Below are 25,052 nucleotides of genomic sequence, written 5' to 3'. Positions count from 1 at the left end.
GCCCGTGCATCCTTTGTGGTGCTGCTAATACAGTGCCACGCCGCTGCGTTTCAACGTACCCAGAGCGACGTTTACCTAATTGTCAGCCATTCCCGCCGCTGGGATAGACCAAACAGGCAGGTCGTTTCCAGTGTGCATAGAGGTTGGCTGATCCAAGAAATCATAGGTAACAAGGCAGAAGTTGCGTTACAATTATACACGGGTGAAAGCTGCGCCGCATATAAACCTCCATCCGGCCCCACGGAACGGAGTCCTCTCCAACACCGAACCAACACAAGTAACCTTTCGGAAACCGATTCACCAGATCCATCCGGCACAGGCCACCGTCTATTATGCTGTGCCGGTCACGGACTTTTCGGCCTTACTCTCCACAACGCCTCTCCCGCTTTCTGCAGCCACCTCTGAGCTGGAACTGTTATTGGCTCCCTCGACGAGTCCAAAATCAGTCTCAAGATCCTCCCGTAGCTTGACCTCTTTGATGATGATTGCGATGAGAAAGCCAAGGACGCCAAATCCGATAGCAACTTGCCACACAAGCCGCAAGCTTTCTACGTAGACCGTCTTGACCTGCTGTTTGATATCGGGTGGAATAGACTGGATGAAACCCACCGAAGCCAAGGCATATGCGCCGCCATTTCGCAAGGCGTTGACAACAGCCTCTTCGCTCACTCGGCCTTGATCGAGCAAGGTGTTTACATGCGAGTTGAAAATGGCAGTTGGGATGGCGATGCCCCAGATGCCACCGAAGCTTCGCAAGAACCCCCAAGTTGCTGTGGCAATGGCAACATCAGCTTCAGGAAGTGGTGCTTGGACGGCAGGGAGTGTGCAGGTTAGCAGCAAGCCACCGCCGGCAGCAGCAACAACCTGGAAGCCGACCCAATGTCCCTTTGACGATTCGATGTCCAGAAGAGAGAACAGGCCCATGGCTATGGTCATCAAAGAGATGCCTGCGAATTGGAATGGGCGGAACTTTCCGAGTACTGTCACGCCGCCTCCTGCAAGAATCGAGAAGGGGATCATGATCATCGACACAGGTAACGTAGAGATTCCAGACTGTGTTGGGGAATCTTCTTTGACAGCTTGAAAGTAGATAGGTAGCCAGTAGGCCATCCAATAGGTCAGGATGGAAGCGACAAAGGTAAGACCGAATGCTCCCGAAGAGGTGCGGTTGGCGAAGAGTCGGAGAGGCATTGTTGGTTGCTCAATGAGTGTTGTTGACTCAAGCCAAAGAAAGAGGCCTAGACCTGCAATTCCGAGGAATAGCGGAACAAGTGTCTGCCATGCCGACCAAGCGTGTTCTGTCCCTCCCCAGGTAAGCGCCACTAGAATGGACGTGACGGCTGCTGCGAAAAGGGTATTTCCTCCCCAGTCTACCCGCGCGAGCATCTTTCCAATCGCGTCCCTCTTGTACTTGACGCGCAGAAAAAGCAACAGTGGGACGAGGGAGACAGCAGCAACGGGAAGGTTGAGATAGAAGATCCATCTCCAGCTCGCATGCTCTGCCAGACCACCGCCGATCAGTGGACCAACGCACATGGCCAGACCAAAGATGCTCATCACTATTCCCAGATATTTGGGCCTGTCACGCTGGGGGCAGAGATCGCAGATGATGATCTCGATCATGACGAGAATGCCGCCACCACCAACGCCCATAATAGCTCTCCCGGCTACGAGCATGGGCATGCTGCTAGCAGCGCCAGAGATCGCAGATCCGATGGCGAAGAATACAACGGCTAGCACTGTCATGGTTCTCCGACCAAAGATATTGGCAGCCTGACCGTAGAGAGGCTATATCAATGCGCGAAAGCAAGTCAGCGTCATGCTTTTGTCGTCCGTGTTTCCAGTCCCGCCGGCTGGCACAAAATGGAGGGGCAAGAAACACACCTGGAAAGCCGTCATGGTGAGGAAGTAGGCATTGGCAACCCAGACGTAGATAGTCTCACTTTCATCTCCAGTGCCAAGAGCCTTGACAATCGTGGGCATAGCAGTGGCGATGCATCCGATTTCGAGGCCGGCGAGGATCGAAGTCAGAGATAGGGCGACGAGAATTGCCTGAGTGCGCCAACGAGAGTCAGCAAACTGTGCCAGGTAGGTCTAAACCTCGAAAACATCGAAACTTACACTGAAGCGCCAGCCATATCGACCTCCCGTTTGCCCGTCCGTTGGGACTGGCTCGATAGTTGGATCATGACTTTGCGTTTTGCACTCTGTCGTGGCGTCCATGGCGGGCAGGATGGGTGGAGCAGAGAACCTAGGTGTTCAGGTGCACGAACCTGGAAGTTAACGGCTCTGGCAGGAGAAAGCGCCTTTGAGGAGAGAACGAAGGTGGGATGCCTGGTGACAAGACCAGGCTGGAAAAAGTCCAGTACGGCTACCCCTAAGCCTTTGCACTCCCTGGCTGTGCTGATTTCCAGCCATATTCCAATCGATGCAGCTATGGCAGCATCAGATAACTTCCAGGTATCATTGAAACAATTACCGCCCTACTGACGAGAAAGAAGGCTTTCCATGTGGGCGGCATAGAGAGGTCCACAAAAGTATATTACCTGCTGCGGCACTGTCAAACGGGCAGCGCAACAGCGCGACGTACATCCCCGGACGCCACCACTTGGCGGAATCTAACGCTAACAGCCTTACGAGCTACCAATGTCACTTTCCTCTTTGATGCCTTCATCTCCTGTCCCGGAGTCTGACCCTAGCTGTCACCGGCGCCTTCGTTTTCGCTCTCGCTCGTTGTTTCAACCATGGTGCCATGATGGTTAAACCATCGCTTCCAAGACAAATCCAAGACAAACTCCACTCCATTCAGATCCTTCCATGATACCCTCGGGCTCCGACGACTGCTACTCAGCGCCAATCCCGAACACGTCGTCCAACCACGAAAACATGTTGTGATGAAAGTGGGAAAAGGCTCCGACTTTGGCCTGCAGCGAGCCCTGTCCCCAACCCGTTGGAATCCACACCTTCTTGTCCTTCCCCTCCTCGAGCCTCGTCAGCTCCCGCACGATCCTGTACGTGCTCTCCTCTAACGACCAATACAGCGTGTCCCTCGAACCGGTAATCAGGGCCGGGCACTTGATCCGATCGAGGACACTCGGACCGCCTTCAGGCCCGCGCAGATGATAGCGAGCCAACTGCCGGTACACTTCGGCTGGTGTAGTAGCGCCCGTTGCAAGCATGGCATGTTGGAACTCCCAACGTGTCTGAAAATACCACCTTTGGGCTGACCCGAGAAGCCAGTTGAAGATTCCGTCACCGAGGCTCTCAGGCCATAGGAAACGAGGAGTACGGGACGCCATCATCTCGCCGAGGTCGTAAAACCCATCCACCGAAACGACAGCGGACACGCGGGGGTCGGTTGCACCCCTGAGAGCAAAATACCCACCCATCGACGCGCCAACCAACGCGATGCGGGACAGATCCAGGTTGAGGTGCGGCTTGGCAACGGCTAATTGGAAGATATGATCGAGAACGGCTTTGATTACAACCTCCCAGTCGGGGCGCAGCAGGAGCCGGTCAGTACCACGTCGTGCCACAACTCCTTGTCCCGGCCCTTCAAAAGTGACGCAAGCATAGCCCCGTACACGAGCACCGTCAGCCATGCCGAAGAAGAGCTCTTCCTGAATTGAATCAAAACCGCCGGTTGCCACCAGGATTGGCATCTTTTCCTCGCGGTGACCCGCCCTTGTGCCTCCCGCTGGCAGGAACAGATACCCCGGCAGCGTCGAGCCATTGCCGAAGGGAATCTCCAATGTTTCAACAGGGCTATTCAGTAACTTGCTGGCCTGTCGAAAATTGTCGGAAGCCTTGACCAAGGATGCGAGGAGTCGGGGATCGCTGGGTTGCACATGCAACATGAACTCGCTGGCTCGTCGGTAGTTGCACGCCCGCAGGAATGCCCATCTTGCCCCATGATGATCACCGTTCTTCATGGCTTCCTCCGCCATTACTTCGACTCTCTCTGCTGCCTGCGTCCACGCTCCATACCAGCTTTCCGGGTCATCTTGCTTGATTGACTCCGTCGCCTCTGCCCACTCGCTTACGTCGCAGCCGTGGAAGGGTGCCGTTCCGAGGATCCGAAGTAGCTCAAAGCGAAAGAATTCGGTGAATTGGGGTGCCAAACTTTTCATTATGCACGAGTTTCCGCTATTGGTGATTTTCTCAAAGGTGGTGTGGTTTGGGAGCTTGGGGGCTTCTAATCCACTCAACAACCAAGCCAACGCCTCTTAAATGCTCGAGATCCAACGGCAGAAATGCCTAGGTTACCAAAGTCCCGAAGGAGCGACGGGACTGCGGCATGCCATCGAGCGGTACTCGATGTATACAGTAGACCCATACACCTCAGCCCTAGTTACCATGGATGACAGAGATGCCTGTCATCACTTCCGTTTCTGCACCACTGAGGCGAACTCGCCGTTGAGGTTCTGACACGATGTCACGAAAGGCGGCATCTCCTTCCCGAATAGGAATTTTGCCTAGGTGGCTAGGCACTCACACTGAGTGACTGATGAATTCCAGATGCAAGCATCAGTATACATCTACGAGGAACATGATGTTGCACGCGTTCTTAGGCCGTCCACCATCAGCCAGACTCCACGGAGTGATCAAAGCTTCCGAGGCTATCGAGCAGGACAGAACGACCTACCTACATGCACACCTAGTGGCCGATGCCTGTGTTCAGTATGGCTTCACAAATTCCTGAGCCCATTGCCATTATTGGATCGGGTTGCCGATTCCCTGGTGGTGCTTCCTCCCCTTCACGACTGTGGGATCTCTTGTCCAACCCCCGTGACATCTCAGCCCAGATTCCAGAATCAAGGTTCAATCTCTCTGGATTTTATCATCAGGATTCGCGGCATCATGGCGTAAGTCTTATGATGTGGTACAAACTCTATGTGGTCTCTAACCTTGCTCTGTAGACTACGAATACACAAAAGGCATATTTTCTCGAAGAAGATTCCCGGCTGTTTGACAATGGCTTCTTCGGTATACGCAGGGAAGAAGCTGAGTCCATGGACCCGCAGCAGCGGATCCTACTCGAGGTCGTGTACGAATCTCTCGAAGCTGCTGGATATCCAGTATCACAACTGAAAGGGTCTTCTACTGGTGTTTACGTTGGTCAACTAAACGGCGACTATTACGATGTTGTTCTCCGCAATGTCGACAGTGCTCCTCAGTACACAGCCACTGGAACGGCCAGGAGCATCATGTCTAATCGTGTCTCATACTTCTTTGACTGGAACGGGCCATCCGTCACCATCGATACAGCCTGCTCTTCCAGCCTTGTTGCATTGCATCTCGCCGTTCAAGCGTTGCGCGTTGGCGAGTCCAAAATTGCCGTTGCGGCAGGCGTGAATTTGCTGCTTGGGCCCGAGCAATTCATCTTTGAGTCCAATGTGAGTCCAGACACTACCTCTTGGTGTGGATATGACGCTGATGGTGGTGATATTTAGCTCGGCATGCTATCTCCCAACGGACGTTGCGCAATGTGGGATGCGAATGCCGACGGATATGCAAGAGGGGATGGGGTTGCAGCTGTCCTGTTGAAACCCCTGTCTGCAGCACTCAGAGACGGGGATCATATCGAATGCATTATACGGCAAACCGGTGTCAATCAAGACGGCCGAACCACCGGTATCACTATGCCCAGTGCTACCTCACAGGCCGATCTTATCCGATCCACCTACGCTGCGTGTGGTTTGAATGTCCTTTCCCCTCAGGATCGGTGCCAGTACTTTGAAGCCCATGGTACGGGCACGCCGGCTGGAGACCCCATTGAAGCTCGTGCAGTCCAGACTGCCTTCTTCCCGGATGACTCGACAGCCACTGGTAAACTGCTTGTGGGCTCTATCAAGACTGTTGTTGGTCATACTGAAGGCACAGCTGGGCTTGCTGGGTTACTGAAAGCATCTCTGTCCATGCAACACGGGATCATTCCACCAAACCTCCATTTCAGTCGTCTTTCTCCTGCAGTTGAACCGTTCTTTCAACACTTGGAAATACCCACCACACCGCAAAAATGGCCAGATCTTCCACCGGGTGTTCCGCGCCGTGCCAGTATCAATAGTTTCGGCTTTGGAGGTACCAATTGTCATATCATTGTTGAGAGCTGGGAAAAGGAGAATGTAAATGGCGAGGCATGCGGTCCTCTGCTTCTCTCCGCGAACTCACCTCAGTCTCTCATGGAAACAGCAACAAGGCTCCTGTCAGTCCTGAAAGATGGCCTTGGACAACACAACGGTGACCTCGGCCACCTGTTATGGACCCTGCAGAATAGACGGTCAGAACTGCCTTTCAAGCTGGCCTTCTCCGGCCGAACGCAAATCACCCTGATGCAACAAGTGGGTGCCTGGCTGCAGTCCACGAAGGGTTCCAAGTCTCTTGACCTTCCGCGGAGCAAATCTATTGTCGTCACTGGCCAGTCTCTCCCAATTTTAGGAGTTTTCACGGGACAGGGAGCACAGTGGGCAACCATGTCAACCGGTTTGCTTGAATCGAGCCACTTGTTTCGAGAAACTATACAGAAGTTGGAGCATGCTTTAGGCACTGTGCCAGAGAATCCTCCTTCTTGGTCGCTGGAAGTCGAGTTGAGGGCGGCATCAGACAAGAGTCGGTTGCAAGAGGCCTCGATCTCACAACCACTCTGCACAGCAGTACAGATTGGTCTTGTCAACCTCCTTCAAAGTGCAGGTATTACTTTTGAACGAGTTGCCGGTCATTCATCTGGAGAAATCGCTGCTGCCTACGCTGCGGGTTATCTGACCGCTACCGAAGCCATTCGCATCGCCTATTACCGCGGCCTGGCTTGTTCCCGGATCAACGAGAAGGCAAAGAAAGGTGGCATGTTGGCTGCCGACATGACTGTTGACGATGCCAAGATGTTTTGTGGTCGCCCGCAATTCGCTGGCAGACTTTGTGTTGCTGCCTGCAACTCAGCAACCAGTGTCACCCTGTCTGGTGACCTTGATGCTGTTGATGAGGCGCTGAACATGCTGTCGAATGAACAGGGGGTCTTTGCGAGAGGACTTCGCGTCGACACTGCGTATCATTCTCATCATATGAAGCAGTTTGTTCCTGATTACCGGAGATTCTTGGTCAGTTGCGATATCAAGCCGACAGCGAAAACGAGCAGCACAATCTGGTATTCGAGCGTTTATCCAGAGTCTCCCGTGGACGTCAGTTCCCTGTCCTCCCAATACTGGATCGACAATATGGTGAACCCGGTGCTGTTCTCCCAAGCCCTGGAGAGGGCCACCGAGGGAATGGCGTCTGACAGGATTATGGCTGTCGAAGTTGGACCACATCCTGCCCTGAAGCGACCGACTCAAGACACAATCACCAGCATGGGTGTCCAATTGACTCATAGCGGGACACTAAAGAGGGGTTCGGACGATCTGGAAGCAATACAGGAGACGCTGGGATCTATCTGGACACAATTCAGCTCAAGTTCTCCCCAAGGAATTCAAAGCGCCAGGTCTGTGGTTGACTTTGACGGGTTCACCAAGGCTTGTCTTGGACCAGAGAAGTGGTCCAAACAGAATTACCAGGTGTGCAAGAATTTGCCCCATTATTCTTGGGACCATGACAAGCCCCTTTGGAGAGAATCCAGAGCGTCGAAGAGTTTCCGCACCCGAAATACGCGTCCTCACCCTCTCTTGGGGGCCCGTCTCGAAGACAGTGACCCGAAAGAGAGACGCTGGCGTAACATACTGAAGCTTGACGAGCTTGAGTGGCTCAGTGGCCACAAGTTTCAAGGTCAGGTACTTCTCCCTGCTCAAGGCTATGTGTCCATGGCGTTGGATGCCGGAATCACGTTGGTTGGTGACAAAAATTCAATCGTACTGGTGGAGTTGGAGGACCTCAGCATCCACCGTGCTATCACTCTGGAAGATCACGATTCCACGGCTACTGAGATCTTCTCAACTTTGCGAGTCGATGGAGATATTCATGATACTGGCAATCAACAAGACCAAATCTTGGCCGAGTTCTCGTGCAGTAGCGCACTTGCCAATGCCCAAGCCGAGGTTGGCATTGACGATTCCCGCCGGAATTTCGCCTGCCGAGTTGTTCTCACGATTGATCGCTCAAGATCCGAGCATGGCCCAGAAAAGGCCGTATTACCTCGGAGAGAGCTTCAACTGACCGACCTGGATGCCGTCGACATAGATCTCTTTTACAAATCCTTGCGTTCGACCGGACTTCAATACTCTGGCGACTTCCTAGCCCAGGAGGTCCAGCGAACAAAAGGGTATTCCTGTGTCAAGCTTGGTCGACCTGTCGAGTGTGAGGATCAGATGCTTTTGCACCCTGCAATTCTGGATGTCGCTTCTCATGGTCTCCTGGCTGCTCTTTCGGCCCAGAACGGAATGTTGCCAAAGACCTACCTCCCGCGGTCCATTGATCTCGTCCGTGTTGATCTAGCTCGTTTATTGGAGAAAAAGTCCAGCAAGGATTATCTATCTGCGGACTGCTTCATCCGGAAGGTGTCCTCGAATGAAATCTCCTGCGACGTGGAGGTGTTCGGCTCCGAGGATAATTATCCGGAGATTCAGATGGAGGGTCTCTGCTGTGCACCATTCGGCTCGTTCAATGCCCAGGATGACCGGAACATATTCTCAGAGACCACATGGATGCGAGATATCATGGCGGGGATTGACAGTGATGCCGTCGAAGATGACATGGAGTTATACAAGGCTACAACAGACATAGTCAACCGCGCGGCGTACTTTTATCTTCGCCAACTCCGAGAGGGTGTGCCCTTAGAGTCTGTGTCTCAAGCACACCCGCATCTGATTGACTACTGGAATTGGGCAGTCAACCACGTCTTGGCTCGTGTCGAAGCTGGTTATCATCCACGAGTGTCGAAAGACTGGGCTGAAGACAACCCGCGGATGATGACAGAGTGGTCCGAGAAGTACCCAAGCCTAGTGGATCTGACCACGATTATCCGTCTTGGTGAGGCACTTCCCGACATACTTGCTGGTCGCGTGCACTCCCTACAGCTCCTTCTCCAAGAGAATCTCTTGACAGATTATTACCAGCGTAGTCTGGGCTTGAAGCAATCCAACAGACGAGTCGCCAAAGCAGCCGCCCAAATCGTCCACCGCTATCCCCACCTTCGCTTCCTCGAAATCGGTGCCGGGACAGGGAGCGCCACCAATGCCATCCTATCGAGCATCTCAGACAAGTTTTCGTCGTATACTTTCACCGACATCTCCTCCGGCTTCTTCGAACAAGCCCACGAGCGTTTTGTTCAAGGTCATCCTTCAAGAAACATGATTTTCCGCACTCTGGATATTGGCCGCGATCCAGTCAAGGAGCAAGGCTTCGAGGAGGGTGCTTACGACGTCATCGTTGCTTCCAACGTTTTGCACGCTACACCGAAGCTGACCGAAACACTCAAGAACTGCCGCACGCTTCTCCGTCCCGGGGGCTATCTGCTCCTGCTGGAGAACACCGCAGCCGGTGACGCGTTACACACCGAGTTCATTTTTGGCACCCTCTCAGGCTGGTGGCTTGGCGCTGATGATGCACGGCCTTTTTCGCCCTTGATCAGTGAGGCGAGATGGCATGATGTCCTGCTGCAGAGTGGGTTCTCTGGTGTTGATGTTGTTGCCAGGGATTTGGAAGATGATCCCAAGTATTACACCTATTCGGTGATGGTCAGTCAAGCGGTTGATGAAAGGGTGTTGTTTTTGAGGGAGCCGCTTTGGTCAGACGTTGGTGGGGTAACGCTCAGGGGTTCCCTGAAAGAGGTCCTCATCCTTGGCAACAGGGCCGACTTGGCCGTGACAAAAGTTGCGAACCATCTTCGGAGAGCGCTTTTGACTGCGGGAGCTGCGAAGACTGTTGCTGTATGCTCAGAGGGGTTGGAAAGCTTCAGCGACGGGTTTCCAAAGGATACAGCGGTCATTTGCCTAACGGAGCTGGTGGAACCTGTGTTTGCGAAGAGCGAAATCAGCAACGAGATCTTCTTAGGCCTGCAGAATGTTCTCTGCAAGGCGACGCATGTCTTGTGGGTGACGAGTGGTGCGTATGATGGGCGGCAACCTCATGCACAGATGGTGCTGGGGATTGCGAGGTCGGTGATGTTGGAGTTTCCGGATCGGCCGTTGCAGTTTGTTGATTCGGGGTGGGAAGCTGGGAGCAACTCGGTAGCGTTTGCACAGTGGGTTGCTTCGGCTTTTATGCGAATGGTGTTTCTTGGGGGCAGGGAGGGTCAACAAAAGGATGTACTGTGGAGTAAGGAGACGGAGTTTCGGGTTGGTCAAGATGGGATGGAAATGCTGCCGAGGATCAAGCTGAGTCAAGAGAGGAATGATCGGCTCAACTCGGAAAGGAGGGCCATTTGGATTGAAACGAACCAGTCCTCGCCGACTGTGCCATTGTCACTGGTGCCCGCACTGGATGGCAGCGGATCATTTGCGCTGCATCAACGACCTGAGCTTTTGTCTGGCCAGATTCCAGAGGACAAGATGTTGCTTACTGTGGAGTACTCTACACTCTGCGCCTTTCGAACTCAGGAGTCGCCGGAGCCAGTCTACATTTGTCTTGGTCGTGGAAAAAGCTGTGGACAATGGTTTTTTGCGTTGTCACGGTTCAATAATTCTGTCATCAAAGTGGACAACTCGCACATGGCTGTCCCGACAATTCTCGACGATGATATGGCATGTCACGCAGCAGGCCTGCTAACAGATGTAGTGAGGCAGCTTCTTATCAAGGCTATACTCTCTCACTCGACTGCGGGACACTGCGTCTGGGTTCACGAGGCAACTGAGGATTTTGTTTCACAAATCTGGGAAGAGGCAAGAAGGCAACAGGTTGATTTGTTTTGCAGCACTACAGATCCAGAATTGGAGGATGCATATGGATACACCTTCATCCATTCCCAGTCCACAAAGCGAAGGCTGCAACGTGTGACGCCGATGAACGGTGTTTCTGTTTATGTCAACTTTGGAGATCAAAACAGTGCAATCTCAAAACAGATCCGGAGTGCGATCGACAAGTCTGCCAGGATATTTAAGGTACCTGCACGTCAAGAAAATGGCTGGGTTGTGGATCTTGCCTTGTCTATGGGGTCGTTCGGTGATGCTATTGCAAAGCTCAAGTTGAGGAGAAGTACAGAGGACAATGAGTCAACGAGACTCGGATTGCGGCTGGTACCTGCCGAGCTATTGGCAGCTGGTTCCCACACCGCCAACCCAACCACCATTGTCGACTGGACCAATATCCATTCCTCCAGTCAAACAGCTGTTCAATCGCTAGTCCGCCCTCTCCAAGGCTCATACCTGCTCTCTTCCGATAAAACCTACTTCCTGGCTGGTCTCACAGGATCGGTTGGTCTTTCACTCTGCAACTGGATGGCTGATCATGGGGCACGGTACTTCATCTTAGCCAGCCGCAACCCATCAGTTGAATCCACCGAAGTTGAAAAGCTGGCTCACAAGGGCGCCAAATTGCAGGTATTAGCACTGGATCTGTCAAACCGCAACAGCGTCCTGAACGCCGTTGCGGGAGTATTCGACATGGAGCCTGAAATGCCACCGGTTGGAGGCGTGGTCAATGGTGCCATGATTCTTCGCGACCGAGCGTTCGAAAACCTGACGCTGGAAGATCTGAACGCGGTTCTCCGGCCCAAGGTGCAGGGCTCAATCAACCTCGAAGCTGCCTTTGGCTCCTCAGACAACTTGGACTTCTTCGTTTTTCTGTCATCGGCATCTAGTGTGGTTGGTGTTCCCGGGTTGGCCAACTACAACGCAGCAAACCTGTTTATGACAGGCCTCGCGCAGCAAAGAAGAAAACGCGGTGTTCCGGCCAGTGTCATTGACATTGGTGTCTTGTCTGACGTGGGGTATTTGACAAAGTCATCCAACGCCTTTGAGGCCGTTGAGCTGGCCAGCAAACACAACACCCAGCCTTTGTCTGAGGCTGACTTGCACGTCATGTTTGCCGAGGCAATCTTTGCGGGCGGCAGGAACTTTGATAAGGAGGCTGATCTCCTTACTGGCCTTGGGCTTTGGGATTTGTCGGATCCAGATCAGTCGCGCCGGCCAAGCTGGTTCAACCTTCCTCGCATGTCGCACTTTCTTGTGGAAGGCAGTGTCGCTTCACAAAAGGGGCAAGCAGGGACTGACGCGGATTTATCAGTTGAGCAGGTCAGCTTGATGGAAAGTATTACGTCTGCCCCTTCTGGCACTGCGTTGGCTGTGCTGGAATCAGCGATGGGAAGAAAGTTGCAACACACGCTTCAGATTCCACTTGAGCAAAAGATCGATCCACTCGCACCGCTCTTGTCACTTGGACTGGACTCATTGGTGGCTATTCAGCTTCGCACATGGATCTCCAAAGAACTTGGTGTCAATCTGCCTGCACTCAAGATTCTGGACAGCCCGTCCGTTCGAGAGCTGGGTGCCGAGATATTACGGCACATGAACATTGGCTCATCCCCGGTTGAGCCAACATTTGCTCCTTCAACTGAAGTAAGCAACACTGGAACAGCCACACCAGCTGAGAGTACGAACCATGGCGATGAAAATGTCTCTGAGCATGATATTTTTCGTGTTGGCTCTACATCTCATGGTCAAGATCGCCTGCTCTTCCTTGACAGCTTCCTACAAGACAAGTCCACCCATAACTGTGTCATTGCAGGCAAGTTCACTGGTAATTTGGACCTCGCGAGGCTGGAGAGAACTATCAAGGCAGTTACTGCAAGACATGAAGCTCTTCGAAGCTCGTTCTTCTTTGACTCAGCAAGCGGGCGGCAGGCCGTTCATGGTGCAGGCAGACTTTCCGTGGAAGTCTCGGAAGGAAGCCAACACGACTTTAATACACAGCTCACAGCCGTCAGGAACCATCAGTTTGATGTTGGGCACGGCGAGGTTATGCGTACCATTGTGGTCCGACACACGATGATGGAAGCTTGGATCATTGTCGCCTACCATCACCTCATTATGGACGGCGCAAGCCTTGTTCAGTTCTTGTATGAGCTCCAACTAGGGTATTCGGACCCACAAGCCCTGACACTCCTGCCATCGCCAGTCCAGGCGATTGATCTTTCTGAACGCCAACTTCAACTATGTGCCGACCCTGACAAGTTTGAGCGCGACTTGAAATATTGGCAAGAGATCTACCAGATCACACCTTCAGTGCTCCCTCTCTTCCCCTTCGCCAAGTCAAGACACCGCAAGCAGCTTGGCGGCCCTCAAGACCCGCCCTTTGGATCTCACACGTTCGAGGTGAAATTCGACTCCAAATTCGCCAAAGCTCTCAAGGCAAAGTGCACCCAAGCACGAGTTACCAAGTTCCACTTTTGTCTTGCAGCATTGGCAGCTTTTCTGTCCAGATGGCTTGACGTGTCAGACTTGGTTATTGGAGTGATGGATTCTAATCGTCCAGAGGGTGATGAGTTCCAGCATACGATTGGGTACTTTCTCAACTCGCTCGCCCTGCGTTTCTCGCTTTCTCCAAATGGCTCGTTCGATGATTTGCTGTCGTCGACCAAGGAGGCGATGCTTTCTGCTCTAGAGCACTCTACTCTTCCGTTTGACGCTCTTGTCACGAAGTTAAACATTCCGAGAAGTGGTGACCATCACCCGCTGTTCCAGGTAGCGATCAACTACCGTCTTGGTCATGGGTCGTCAAAGTCCAACTGGGGAGGGGGCTGTGAGGTTGAGTGGACTGACATGGTTGTGGCGAGGAATCCGTTCGACTTGCACCTGGACGTGACAGATATTGGGGATGGAGGGGTGTGGATTGGGTTTGGGGTACAGAAGTACTTGTACTCGGAGTTTGATGCTGAGGTGCTGGGGCGGTCGTTTGTGACGTTGTTGGAGGGGTTGGTTTATCGAATGGATGGCGCAGTAAGCCCTGCGTTGCAGGAGCTTCGCCTTGCTGACGAGGAGTGTGCCAGGCGGGGTGTTATGGTTGGGACTGGACCTGATATGGCGATCAACGAGGATGTTACCGTCATTCATCGAGTATTCCGGATGGCGGCGAAATACCCTGAGAGTATCGCCATCAAGGATAAAACGGCATCTATCACATATCAGCAGTTAATGGTGAGGGTCGGTGTGATCAGAACTGCGCTGGCGCAGCATGTTGTCGGGAAAGGAAGGAGTGTCGCAGTTTACGCCACCGGTCTGGGGGACATCTTGTGCGCAATGCTGGCAATCATGGCGGCGGGTTGCGTTTATGTGCCCCTTGAACGGCGTAACTCTCTCGAGCGGCTGGCGCTGATGCTTGAGGATTGCGAGCCTCATATTTTGCTGTGCAAGGGGGAAGAGGACCTGGCTACTCTTCAGGGCTTTATTGGGTCAAGCGTTCCAATCGTTGATATCGACTCAGTCAAAGCCAACAATCACAACCACGACCAGGATGAACTCCCTCTCAACATTGCAAGTGACAGCCCGGCCTGTATCATCTTCACCAGCGGCTCCACCGGCCGTCCGAAAGGCGTGATCATGTCACACACAAATATTCTCAACCAAGTCCTTGCTGTAAAGTCATTGCATGACATCAAAAGGGAGACGGTTCTGCAGCAAAGCTCACTTGGGTTCGACTGCTCCCTGGAGCAGATCTTTGGTGGACTGGCACATGGAGGAACGGTAGTCATGGTACCAGACAGTGTCCGAGGAGACCCAGCTTCTATTGCGAAGATCATGGCCCACGAAGGTGTCACCTACACCGTTGGCGTTCCGTCCGAATATGCTGCCCTGATCCGCTTTGGCGGGGAGGGTTTGAGAAAGTGCACGACCTGGAAGTTGGCCGTGAGTGGTGGGGAAAAGCTGACGCGGAATCACCTGGACGCGTTTGCCTTTTTGGAACTGACAGATCTGAGATTGGTAAATGCATATGGACCGGCAGAGGGGACCGTTTCGTGCACCAGGACGTTTGTCGACTATCGCCGCAAGGATCGGGATGAAGACCCCGATGTTGGAACTGCTATGCCGAACTATACCGTCGTCATCGTCAATGACAAGCTGGAGCCAGTTCCAGAGGGATTCCCAGGCGAGATATACATTGGAGGAGCTGGTGTTGCAGCAGGCGGATATGTCACCAGGCCGGATGAACCAGTGGCTAGATTCATCATCGACCCTCCGTTTGCCTTGGAATTTAGCATGAGGGACACAAGATTCTACCGCACGGGAGACCTGGGTCGGTTCTTGCCCGATGGATCACTTCAATGCCTTGGTCGTATTGAGGGCGATGCGCAAGTCCAGATCAGGGGTGTCAGGGTTGAACTGGACGAGGTGGCAGCTGTGATTGTCAAGACGGCTGGGGCAGAGAATGTGAGCCAAGCTGCTGTGTCCTTGCGAGAAGGGGACCTGTTGGTTGCCTTTGTTGTTCTCAACAAACACGACAAGGACTTTGACCTGCAGGACATGATCGCTCGACTTCCTCTGCCGCCGTACATGTGCCCCTCTTTTGCGGTGCCGATTGAGAAGCTGCCTTTGACGCCGAACGGGAAGCTGGATCGTCGCGCCTTGGACACGCTGCCACTTCCAGAAATCGGTGACGACGGCGAAACCGGTGTGGCGGAGTCTCTAACCGAGACAGAGTCGCGAATTCGAGAGATCTGGTTGGAGGTGCTGCCAACGGCTCATGCGCCAGTCACGGGGAAGGAAGCCGACTTCTTTAGGGTGGGGGGCAACTCGCTGCTTCTCATCCAACTGCAGGCATCGCTGAAGAGGAAGTTTGGTCTGGAGAATACCACCCCGTTGCCGAGCCTCTTCAGGGCAAGTTCACTTGGGGCCATGGCATCGCTTGTCCAGACGGCTACTACCGGTCTGAAGGACCCAGTGCGAGATGTGGAGACTGTTGTTGATTGGGACAAGGAGATATCACTTCTTATGCAAGGCTTCTTGGAGGAGGACCTGCCCTTGGAGACAGCTGCTGCGGAAGAGCGCGTTACTGAAGGGCATGGTCTGGAAGTCATCCTCACAGGTGCAACGGGGTTCCTTGGGCAACACCTGCTCGAACACCTCATCTCTTCCGATCAGGTCAAGACTGTGCACTGCGTCGCGGTCCGGTCCGGTACCGACAGCTCTTCGGGCCGGATCCATCGTCACCCCAAAGTCAGAGAATATCCCGGCGACCTCACCTCGCCCTTGCTAGGCCTTTCCATACACCTGTTCCAGACATTGGCATCAAGAGTAGACGTCATGATACACAATGGCGCAGACACTAGCTTCCTCAAGACGTACGACTCACTCAAGCCGGCCAATGTTCTGTCCACAAGAACGCTCGCACGATTCGCGGTGCTTGCCGGTCAACTCCAGGGAGGGAAGAAGGTGCCAGTGCACTTCATCTCCACTGCCTCTGTTGCTACCTTTGCCCAGAAGCAACACGGCGGAAACTCTATTTCCCCTGGCTCACTTGCGCGTTTCCCGCCATGCGAGTCCGACGCAGCAGTCAAAGAAGGTTACGCGGCATCAAAGTGGATTGGAGAGGTCATGCTTGAACGCTTGGCTGAAAAGGGAGTCGCAGTCGTGATACACAGGCCAGTGTCACTATACACGGCAGAGGATGGAAAGGGGGAGGCTGTGAAGGTCGCACCAGATGTTGTGGGAACCCTATTGCGGTTCAGCTCCAAGATGGGTGCTGTACCCCACATACCCGGGCTGGAGGTGGAAGGGAACGTGGATATGGCTGAGGTGGGGAGGGTAGCTAGTGATGTTGTTGCTGCGGCTTTGGCGGTGGATCAAGCTGGGAAGAGCAAGGTGTCGTATGTTCATCATGTGGGAGGGGATGACGAGGAGAAGATCGAGGGCACGGCCGAGGGGTTGGCGGGGTACTTGGCCCGGCGGACAGGAAGGAAGATTGAGGTTTGGACGATGGACAGGTGGCTTCAGGAGGCGAGGGTTAGGGGGTTGGGGGATGTGATTGCGGGTTATTTTGAAGAGGGTTGGGGAGAGGGGAGGAGGACGCTGGTGTTGCCTTGTTTGGTGACTGAGTAGACTGCGAGGAAGACCGACGGGATAGCTGTAGTTTTGGATAGACTGAAGCGATCGATGATACAAATTGACTTTCTTTCGTTGGATACCAACAACATCGGAGTCCCATTGGTGAATGCCTATAGTCGGGATAGTAGCGATGATGTAGGCAGTCATGTAACCTTAAACCGCGTGAGACTGCGGCCTAGGAGAGTTACCTGAAATAGCGGAATAGGCTTTCTAGGGAAGGCTACCTGTGGCCGGCTAACAGCAAAGCAGCGGGCGGGCTCTTACCAAAGCAGAGCTTTGTTATCTCCGACCCACACCGCCACGCATGGTGGAAGTTGCTCTACTGTGACTTGAATGAGGATGGCCAGTGCCTGCCCATATTATATACCACAGCCACTCCTGTGAACTATCTGCCACAACTGGCATCAACAACACAACCAGAACGAACCAGCGCAACAGTCGCAGCCAACACCAAGTCCGTCATCATGCTCACCAAGGTCCTTTGCGCCATCGCCGTGTCGACGTATTGCACGATGGGCTAGCCTTGATTTTGGGAGAGCTGGGTGGGAATAATGGCCTTCAGGGGGAGGAATGACAGATCACATTGATTTATTTCCCATGATAAAGAAAGATTTCTGCCTCTATGGTCCCTTTGTTGTTGTTGCGGGATGGCGCAAGCAGCCCTTCGCTCCTTGAAAAGGGGTTTGCTACAGATCGGCACCAAGTGTAATACTTGGCCGCCTCCTGATTGGATTGAGGGCAATGTCGACCATTTCTTGGCTTTGGTTAGTCGATTCTCGACTTGTGATGGGATTTTTGGCTTTAATGTTATGGACATTGGTGGTCGGTGGCCGGTGGCATGGTCGCAGAGGCATGGCGCGGCCCTTCCCTGAACCTGATCTATGGGGTTGGGTCAGCTCCTCAAATCCTTCCAGAGCCCGCATCCAGACCTATTAGCCTTCCCCCGCCATTTCCCCATTCCCTCCTTTATCACAGACCGCATGGTTACTCACGATGCCCAGAGATCACTCGCGAAAGGTACGGATCATCATCAGAGATATGTTACACCGCGTTCATGCTGACTTTTGAAATAGAATCCCATCTCGCCGCTGTCGCCACACGACCCTTCAGGACTTGAAGTCTACAATGGCCACCACACAGCTCCGATGCCCATTTACCCGCCCTCGGCGTCCTCCTATACCGATACGCATACCCTATCAGTATGATACGAAAGCACCTAGTGCAGCCCAACAACAGATCTCCGACCCACCAGAGAAGAAGCTCTGCGGTATCCGACTCGGCGTTCTTCTCATCGTCGTCTCCGGTTTGTTACTTCTTGTAATAGCAGGTCTCGGTCTTTGTAGCAGGGATTTACGGCAGAAAAACTGCCTCTCTCGAGCAGACGGTTCCCACACCCATCGTGGACAACCGTTGTACCTATTCTCCCCGAGTCGCCCAACAACAATAGCTCCACCACCCCACCAACCAAAACATCACCTAGCGAACCCCCCTCACCAACCCAAAGTCCCGGCCTTTAAACTCTCCCCAACCTGCAGCAGCCCACGCTGCACGCACAAGAACCTTTCTAAACTCGTCATTCGGAAGCCGAGTACTGGCACGCAAGTAGATGGCACACCTGTTTGGCATACTGATTGTATCTGCGGTACGAATAACTCCTGTTTTGAGAAAGTCCCCAACTTTGGCCAGGTATTCCGTCATTATGATCTCAAGGGAGCAAGTTACCGGATCTGATAGAGGCAAAGCATTGTTGTTAGGCGTCAAGCTGAGAGGGAGGCCACCTCAAAGTCGCAGCAAGCCGATTTCTGTATATATGTAAAACCGCTTCCTCCCCCTCCTGAGACTGTTCAATCATCTAACAATCTTTCCACCGTCGCATCGTACATCCATCAGGCATCAAAGACTACTTACCACCGACCCTGTATAGCCGATCAACTCTTCCAATCCCACCATCCAACCATGAAGGTAGAGAGACCACACGAACCCCTCTTCAACAGCCGTCTACCAATAAATCCACCATCTAGATCCTCTTCACTATCCAAATTTTCTTTCTGGGGCTCAACATCACTTTTGCTATAGCAGTGCCCATCGGAGCAGCCGACACCTCGCCCAACCCAACCCATTACAGGCGTCAGGGCTACTGGGCACTCGAGTGTCACACCGCGGAGAATTCGAACAGATGCAACGCAACTACCAGTTGCCAGGGATCTACGCCCTTGACCAGGACTCCCGAGTGTTACTACTTGTGTGATTGCCAGTGGGTGTATGGATGCGGTAACTTTGGCTGCAAAACGGCAGCGGGAGACAAGCCCGACGAAGCTGAGGTGGATGCCACGACAGAGGCTGTAGCTGAATAATTGCGTTATTGTGCTGTCCTTACGAGGTGGTGTTTCTGCAGATGTAGTGTTGGAGTTGACAGCTTGGAATTGTGAGGATAAGCAAATTGTGTACTGCATGCCTAAGTATCAGTCGCCGAATACCAAGAACCTCGAGACTCTGTAGGTGACCCAAGTTCAAGAGATCTTGACTTGCACTATACTTCTTAATAAGTCAATATTATCGTGATTCGACAGGGGGAAGGGATGGATGTTCCCAATTGCTGCGACTCCTCAGCATTCACCACCCCACCCCATTTATTCCAGGTACACGCAAATATTAATTCGATGAAAGACCTGACATTGCCACCTCGAGGCAATCTTGGAACTCCATAACTGGGGAGCCGGCCTCACAGGCCGTGTTGACAGTGCATGTGACCCTTGCACATCATCCATCATTCAACACACACCAAGCACCAACACAAGCGCAAAATATTCAAAAACAAAATCTTTCATCCACTATCATCTATCCTAGATGACCATAAAAAAAGCCATATCTACAAAAGCCAAAAGGGTATTCTCTCCCAGACGACCATAGCCGTCTATGTCTATAACTCTTCAAAAAATAAGAAAACATCATGCTTAGAAGCCTGGTATCATCCACCATATCATCCACCATTCATTTTCTCTCAATCGTCATCATCATAAGCCCCCCTAATTATCAGCCTTCCTACTCGCGTTAACTCCATCCCCAAAACCACTTTCCACACCTCCCTCATCAACAACCGACGGACCCGGCCCTCTGTCAGGCAACCCCTCATCACTGCTATTCGTCGTATTCCCGCTCTGCCCACTGAAATTCTTCTCCACATCCCTCCTCTCATCACCAATAGTTCCAACCTCAGTCGAGCTATCGCTCTCGCCGTGCCCAACAAGACCATACTTTCTCGCGTACCCTTCAATCTCTTCTGGCTGCAAATGCGGCAGCTCCTTCGCAGCCCGTACATAGCTCATCTTCTCTGCGTGGCCCTTGGCAAAGATGATGTCGATCTCTTCGAGAGATCTCTTTGCTGTCTCAGGGTAGAAGAAGTAAATGACCGGGATGAAGCAAGCGTTTGTTGCTGCAAAGAAGAGGTAGGTTCCCCAGCCAATGTTGGAGACCATGATAGGCGTAACCATGACAATGACAAAGTTGAACAGCCAGTTGACACAGGTGGAGACAGCGTTGGCTTTGGCTCTGGTCTTGATGGGGTTGACTTCGGCAGGGTAGAGCCAGGGCAAGGGGAGCCAGGTGGCGCCGAAGAAGGCAATGTAGGTAAACAAGCCCACAGCAGCGCCGCGAGCAGTCATTTCCTTGCCGTCAATAAGGCAGGCGAACGTGATGACCATGGAAAGGGACTGTCCCAAACTGCCGATGAGGAACATTTTTCTCCGGCCGACGCGTTCGACAATGAACCAGGAAGTGGTGGCGAAGATGGAATAAACGATCATGTTGACACCGCCCAAGAGGAGTGACATGTTGTGATCGGTGCCGATGGACTCCTCGAACAAGATGGGGAAATAGTAAATGACTGCGTTACAGCCGCCGACCTGCTGGAAGAACTGGGCCGAGGAACCGAGTAGCATGCGGCGGAAGTGCTGCGTTTTACCGTGCGTGAAGAGAGCCTTGACGGGAGTGCTCTTCTGGCCATAACCACCAGAGGCACGGAGAGAATCGACAATGAGGTTGCGCTCGAGCACAGCCTCGGGGCTTCCCTCTTCGTAACCACGGATGGCGGCGATGACTCGGTCAGCTTCGGCCTCGCGCTGGTGGCTCAGAAGCCATCTCGGCGACTCGGGAAGGAACATCATGGGGAAGATGATGAGCACGGCGAAGATGACCTGGAAGGCAATAGGGAAACGCCAGACAAGGTCATCGGGCCCGTAGGAAGCACCGTAGTCGAGCCAGTAGGCGATCAGTGTACCGAAAGCGATGACACCACCTTCGATACAGATCAAAAGTCCTCGATTCGACGTCTTACTGCATTCAGCTGTGGTCATTGTCAGTTGCCTATTTCCTGTGTGATGACAATGTTGTGTCACTCACCCTGGTAAGTGGGAATTGTCGAGGTGTTCATGCCGTTTCCAACGCCCATGACAACGCGACCAACGATGAGCTGAGCCAGCGGGTTCTTATCCTTGACCGTCGCAACCTGAATGATAACGCCAATCAACATGATGCTGGCGCCCGCAATGATGCCTCGTCGTCTGCCGAGCAGATCACCAGCCCAAAGCATGAACATGGCACCCGCCAGACATCCGATCTCGTAGATGGCCGTCACAAATCCTTGCATTGTCGAGTTGTCTTTTGTTTCTGGAAACATTTTGTTGAAAGCTGGGGCCGTGATGATACCACTCATCACACCTTGGTCGTAACCGAAGAGGAGGAACCCCGTCGTCGCAACAGCTGATACCATCATGGATAATGGCCTCCCAGAGAGGCCCATGAACTTTGGTGGCGCCATGGTCGTAACGATTCGGCCGTTGCCAGTGAAGAAGGAATGACTGATAAACTTGCTGGACGGTCAGACCCGGGACAGGCGCCCATCTTATATACCATACCACCGCATGCTGGAAGGGTTGCCCGGCTCCGACCTGAAAGGTAACGGTTTCCGGGAACGGTCCCTTCTCCCGGTTGACTACGCAACCAGTGAGCGGCGAGAAGGGTGGGACTGTGTAGGATAGCGTGTTGGTCGAGTGAACCGTTGCCAGCCGCTGTCGAGCACCGTGGAGCGTGTTGCAGGATGCTGTCACTCGGTAACCCTCCACGTGCGGTCCTGTCGAGCCTGTGAATCGCACTGGCGGGCTAAGGGCATCCCAGCGGGGTGGGGGACGATCTTGTTCCGCCCATATTCCCAGATCTGGTGGGTTTTGTGTGGGTAGTTGTGGGTGTAAGAGGTTGGATTGTGATCATCGTTTCTGCATGGTGCAACCTCGGATGAAAAGTTTGAAGGGATATTCCCATGGCTATCCCAACGCGGATATGGTCAGAAAAAACACTCTTGATATGAAACCTGCAGTTAGGAGTATCGGTGACTTCGGCCAAGGTCCGGTTCGCAAGTGAAGGGTTTTAGGGGTCGCATTGGTGCGGGGTGCGATGAGGTCATAGTTCAGATGAAGATTTCTTGGTGTTCGGGCCGGGAGCTTGGGGAAGCTTGAGCGGCAGTTGTTCACTTCTGGGCAATGGGAAATCCGCCAAACAGAGTTCACGGTAGACCGGACGAAACTCCGGTCAGTTCTAGAGAGTTGATAGGCCATCCAGTGTTTCATAGAAGTCTGGTTTCCGTCCATCAAACTTTCTGTGTCGCTTGGATATTTTTGCGGGAATCAACCTGTCAAACTTCACAGGGTCCCTGAACCCGCATCCCCAGAAATCCAGTAGTGCAGTTTTCTCCAGACAAACAGCTCAAACCTTTACCGAGATGGATTTTTTTCGGAGGGTGAATTGGCTGGGGGATCTGCATAAAGTCCCAGTTTCCGAGACGTGATACCACGCCGTCTTGCCTTTGGGGTGGACTTGCATGTGGATAATGATAACGTCACTTGGCCCGCTTTGCACCAAAATACTGTTCGTGTCACCTTCCTCAAAGCCCTTTGCCCCATGTTTCTCGGTTGGATCTCGGGCAAACCGAACTGCGGTGAATCAATCAGCCATTTTACTACTGTCTCACTTCATGTGACTGAATTGCCTCAGGCCATATAATGTGGGTTTGCCAATGTTGAGGTGGAGCGATGCGAATGGTTATCGATACATGGCTGTCTTTGACTTGGGAAACAGCGATAATTCTGCGACTATGATCACGATGGCCAACTAAGTGCCTCTCTCGTCAGCCAAGAAGAGTGGCCATGGACCAAGATCTAGCAGAACGACAGCCAGGGTAGCATCCCTTTGCGGTTTGTTGATGAGGTTTCAATGAGGCAAACGCCATCCAGTGAGGCAGATGCATTTTCTGACACAACAAGGACCAACGGAAATGAACGGGTATAGAAATGCAGATAGCAGCAATCAGATCATTATGTCTGCATGTGCCAACGGCTGATACCACACTCACCGCATCCTCGCGCAGTTGAGTTGTATTCTATCATCCAACCACCGTGTTCCAAATCATTGGCCTACTTTGTTGTTGTTGGCCTGAGTCGTGCGAGTCTATGCTCCACACAGCCTTCCTGTGTAAGACCCACGAGCATTTCATCCTATGGACCGTGAACATCGGCCGCCCTGACCAGATGATGGGTCAACAAAATCTCGGTAGGTTCCGTCCATCTAATCCTTGTTACATTGGCACCTCATATTCCCTCTTCCCCTCCGTACAGAACAACACTACCACCGCCTCCGCACCCAATCCCAACTTCTCCCTCGCCGAAACATCCGCGCAGACTCTCCTCAACCCGGCCAACGTAGCCGCACCGCAAGGCCCAGCTTCAACCCCCTCATTCTCAAGATCCACCACAGCCCGATGAGCCTCTTTATCAGTCACAGCTACACCCGCCTCCACACCTTTCCCCAAAACCTCCCAAGCGCTCCCTGACAGTGTCCCACAGTTCATCCCACACATAATCGTCTCATCCCCCGTCTCAACCGTACTATCCTCTCCCCTTTCAAGTGAAGCCAACAAACAAGCCGCAGAATCCGGCTCGACAACCACAACTTTCACATCATCCTCCCTTTTGGCGTCCCTAAAAAACTGCGTGACAGCACTCGCGATAGATCCACAACCGCAAGGAACAAAAGCATGTGTCGCACCCCGTTGACCATCAGTTTGTTCCCGAATCTGAGTCTCGTACTCCGTAAGCATGGTGCTGTATCCCTCCACAACCCACTATTCCACTGTCAGCATAACAGCTCAAATGTCATTGTCATCAGACTTGCGAACTCACCCCAGGAACTTTCTCCCCTCCCTCAAAACCCATATCCATAACCAACAACCTCTCTTTTTCCCTCCCCTCTTCCATCCCATACTCCCTCGCCTCGTTCGCAGCATCAACATACCCCCCTTTCACCACCCTAAACTCGGTCCCTAGCCCCTCGTTGCGTATCAGTTCTCTTGTGGTAGGATGCATATGATCACTCCCGAAAACCACGGTCTTCAAGCCGAGATACCCCGCCATCTTGGCCACCGCTCGTCCCCAGTTGCCTGCTGTGGCGGTGATTACCTTTAACTCTTCCAAACCCTTGTCGTGGATCACTTTCTTAACGTCATCCAGAGAGGGGAGTGCCTGGTTGGGAACCAGCCCAACGGCAAGGAAGTCAAGTACGGCGCGGTAAACAGCCCATGAGGCACCTAGTATTTTGAACGAAGGGAGCCCGAGCCGGGAGGCTTCGCTTTTGAGGTAGACGGCTTTGATCCCTAGATCTTGGGCGATGGAGGGAAGGGGCTGGAGGGGTGTGGGGCTGTAGGAGGGGAGGAGGGAGTGAAAGGTTTGGATCGTTTGGGAGGTGGTGCTGCCCAGGTCTGTGGGGGGTGAAGAGCGCCATGAGGTGGCGGAGGGGTTGAACTGGACGGTTGGGGGCATGATGACACTGGCAGCACGGCTGAGTTGGGATCTTCTTGCCGGAAGCTTGATGAGAAGGGTGGCGGACATGGTCCATCCCGAGTCCCCCGCTTGCACTCACTGCGGGGTTGTTGAGCTGTGGGAGAGGAACCCCCTGGAAGCACGGGCCGTGGTTGTGTGGGATATCATATTAGTAAGTCGGCTGTTTGAACTGGAAAACGCTTTTGGTTCAAAGGCCAGTAGGTCT

At 53.1% G+C, this 25,052-nt stretch overlaps 7 protein-coding genes across 7 annotated transcripts; 2 read left to right on the top strand and 5 right to left on the bottom strand.

Moving 5' to 3' along the window:
* Positions 1-330: 330 nt before the first annotated feature.
* Positions 331-2,223, bottom strand: QC764_105230 (uncharacterized protein; the record flags this gene model as incomplete). The annotated part of the gene is made up of 3 exons (XM_062941761.1): positions 331-1,788; positions 1,885-2,052; positions 2,122-2,223. The coding sequence occupies 3 exons, from the start codon at positions 2,221-2,223 to the stop codon at positions 331-333; spliced, it is 1,728 nt and encodes a 575-aa protein (XP_062804651.1).
* Positions 2,224-2,599: 376 nt separating this feature from the next.
* QC764_105210 (putative Hybrid PKS-NRPS biosynthetic cluster) lies at positions 2,600-17,047 on the top strand. The gene is made up of 4 exons (XM_062941759.1): positions 2,600-3,154; positions 3,237-4,865; positions 4,920-5,396; positions 5,454-17,047. The coding sequence occupies exons 2-4, from the start codon at positions 4,668-4,670 to the stop codon at positions 16,953-16,955; spliced, it is 12,177 nt and encodes a 4,058-aa protein (XP_062804649.1). The 5' UTR covers positions 2,600-3,154; positions 3,237-4,667; the 3' UTR covers positions 16,956-17,047.
* QC764_105220 (uncharacterized protein) lies at positions 2,844-4,130 on the bottom strand (the record flags this gene model as incomplete). The annotated part of the gene is made up of 1 exon (XM_062941760.1): positions 2,844-4,130. The coding sequence occupies one exon, from the start codon at positions 4,128-4,130 to the stop codon at positions 2,844-2,846; it is 1,287 nt and encodes a 428-aa protein (XP_062804650.1).
* A 907-nt stretch (positions 17,048-17,954) lies between the features above and the next one.
* QC764_105208 (uncharacterized protein) lies at positions 17,955-18,166 on the top strand (the record flags this gene model as incomplete). The annotated part of the gene is made up of 2 exons (XM_062941758.1): positions 17,955-17,978; positions 18,035-18,166. The coding sequence occupies 2 exons, from the start codon at positions 17,955-17,957 to the stop codon at positions 18,164-18,166; spliced, it is 156 nt and encodes a 51-aa protein (XP_062804648.1).
* A 953-nt stretch (positions 18,167-19,119) lies between these two features.
* Positions 19,120-21,777, bottom strand: QC764_105200 (uncharacterized protein; the record flags this gene model as incomplete). The annotated part of the gene is made up of 2 exons (XM_062941757.1): positions 19,120-21,303; positions 21,360-21,777. 2 exons carry the CDS (start codon positions 21,775-21,777, stop codon positions 19,988-19,990), a joined length of 1,734 nt encoding a protein of 577 aa, XP_062804647.1. The 3' UTR covers positions 19,120-19,987.
* A 285-nt stretch (positions 21,778-22,062) lies between these two features.
* QC764_105195 (uncharacterized protein) lies at positions 22,063-22,835 on the bottom strand (the record flags this gene model as incomplete). Its single annotated transcript, XM_062941756.1, has 3 exons — positions 22,063-22,279; positions 22,311-22,588; positions 22,725-22,835. 3 exons carry the CDS (start codon positions 22,833-22,835, stop codon positions 22,063-22,065), a joined length of 606 nt encoding a protein of 201 aa, XP_062804646.1.
* Positions 22,836-23,248: 413 nt separating this feature from the next.
* QC764_105190 (uncharacterized protein) lies at positions 23,249-24,895 on the bottom strand (the record flags this gene model as incomplete). The annotated part of the gene is made up of 2 exons (XM_062941755.1): positions 23,249-24,132; positions 24,191-24,895. The coding sequence occupies 2 exons, from the start codon at positions 24,893-24,895 to the stop codon at positions 23,587-23,589; spliced, it is 1,251 nt and encodes a 416-aa protein (XP_062804645.1). The 3' UTR covers positions 23,249-23,586.
* Positions 24,896-25,052: the final 157 nt, after the last annotated feature.

The sequence above is a fragment of the Podospora pseudoanserina genome, chromosome 1 (assembly GCF_035222485.1).
Source record: "Podospora pseudoanserina strain CBS 124.78 chromosome 1, whole genome shotgun sequence".
Lineage (NCBI taxonomy): Eukaryota > Fungi > Ascomycota > Sordariomycetes > Sordariales > Podosporaceae > Podospora > Podospora pseudoanserina.
Note: the sequence above shows the minus strand (reverse complement) of the source record. Positions and strands in the feature narration are given on the sequence as shown.

Excerpts from the sequence above, each read along its gene's own strand:
- QC764_105210 (XM_062941759.1), top strand. The coding sequence starts at position 4,668 with ATGCCTGTGTTCAGTATGGCTTCACAAATTCCTGAGCCCATTGCCATT. Across the intron at positions 4,866-4,919 it reads AGGATTCGCGGCATCATGGC|ACTACGAATACACAAAAGGC; the intron begins GTAAGTCTTATG and ends CTTGCTCTGTAG. Across the intron at positions 5,397-5,453 it reads AATTCATCTTTGAGTCCAAT|CTCGGCATGCTATCTCCCAA; the intron begins GTGAGTCCAGAC and ends GGTGATATTTAG.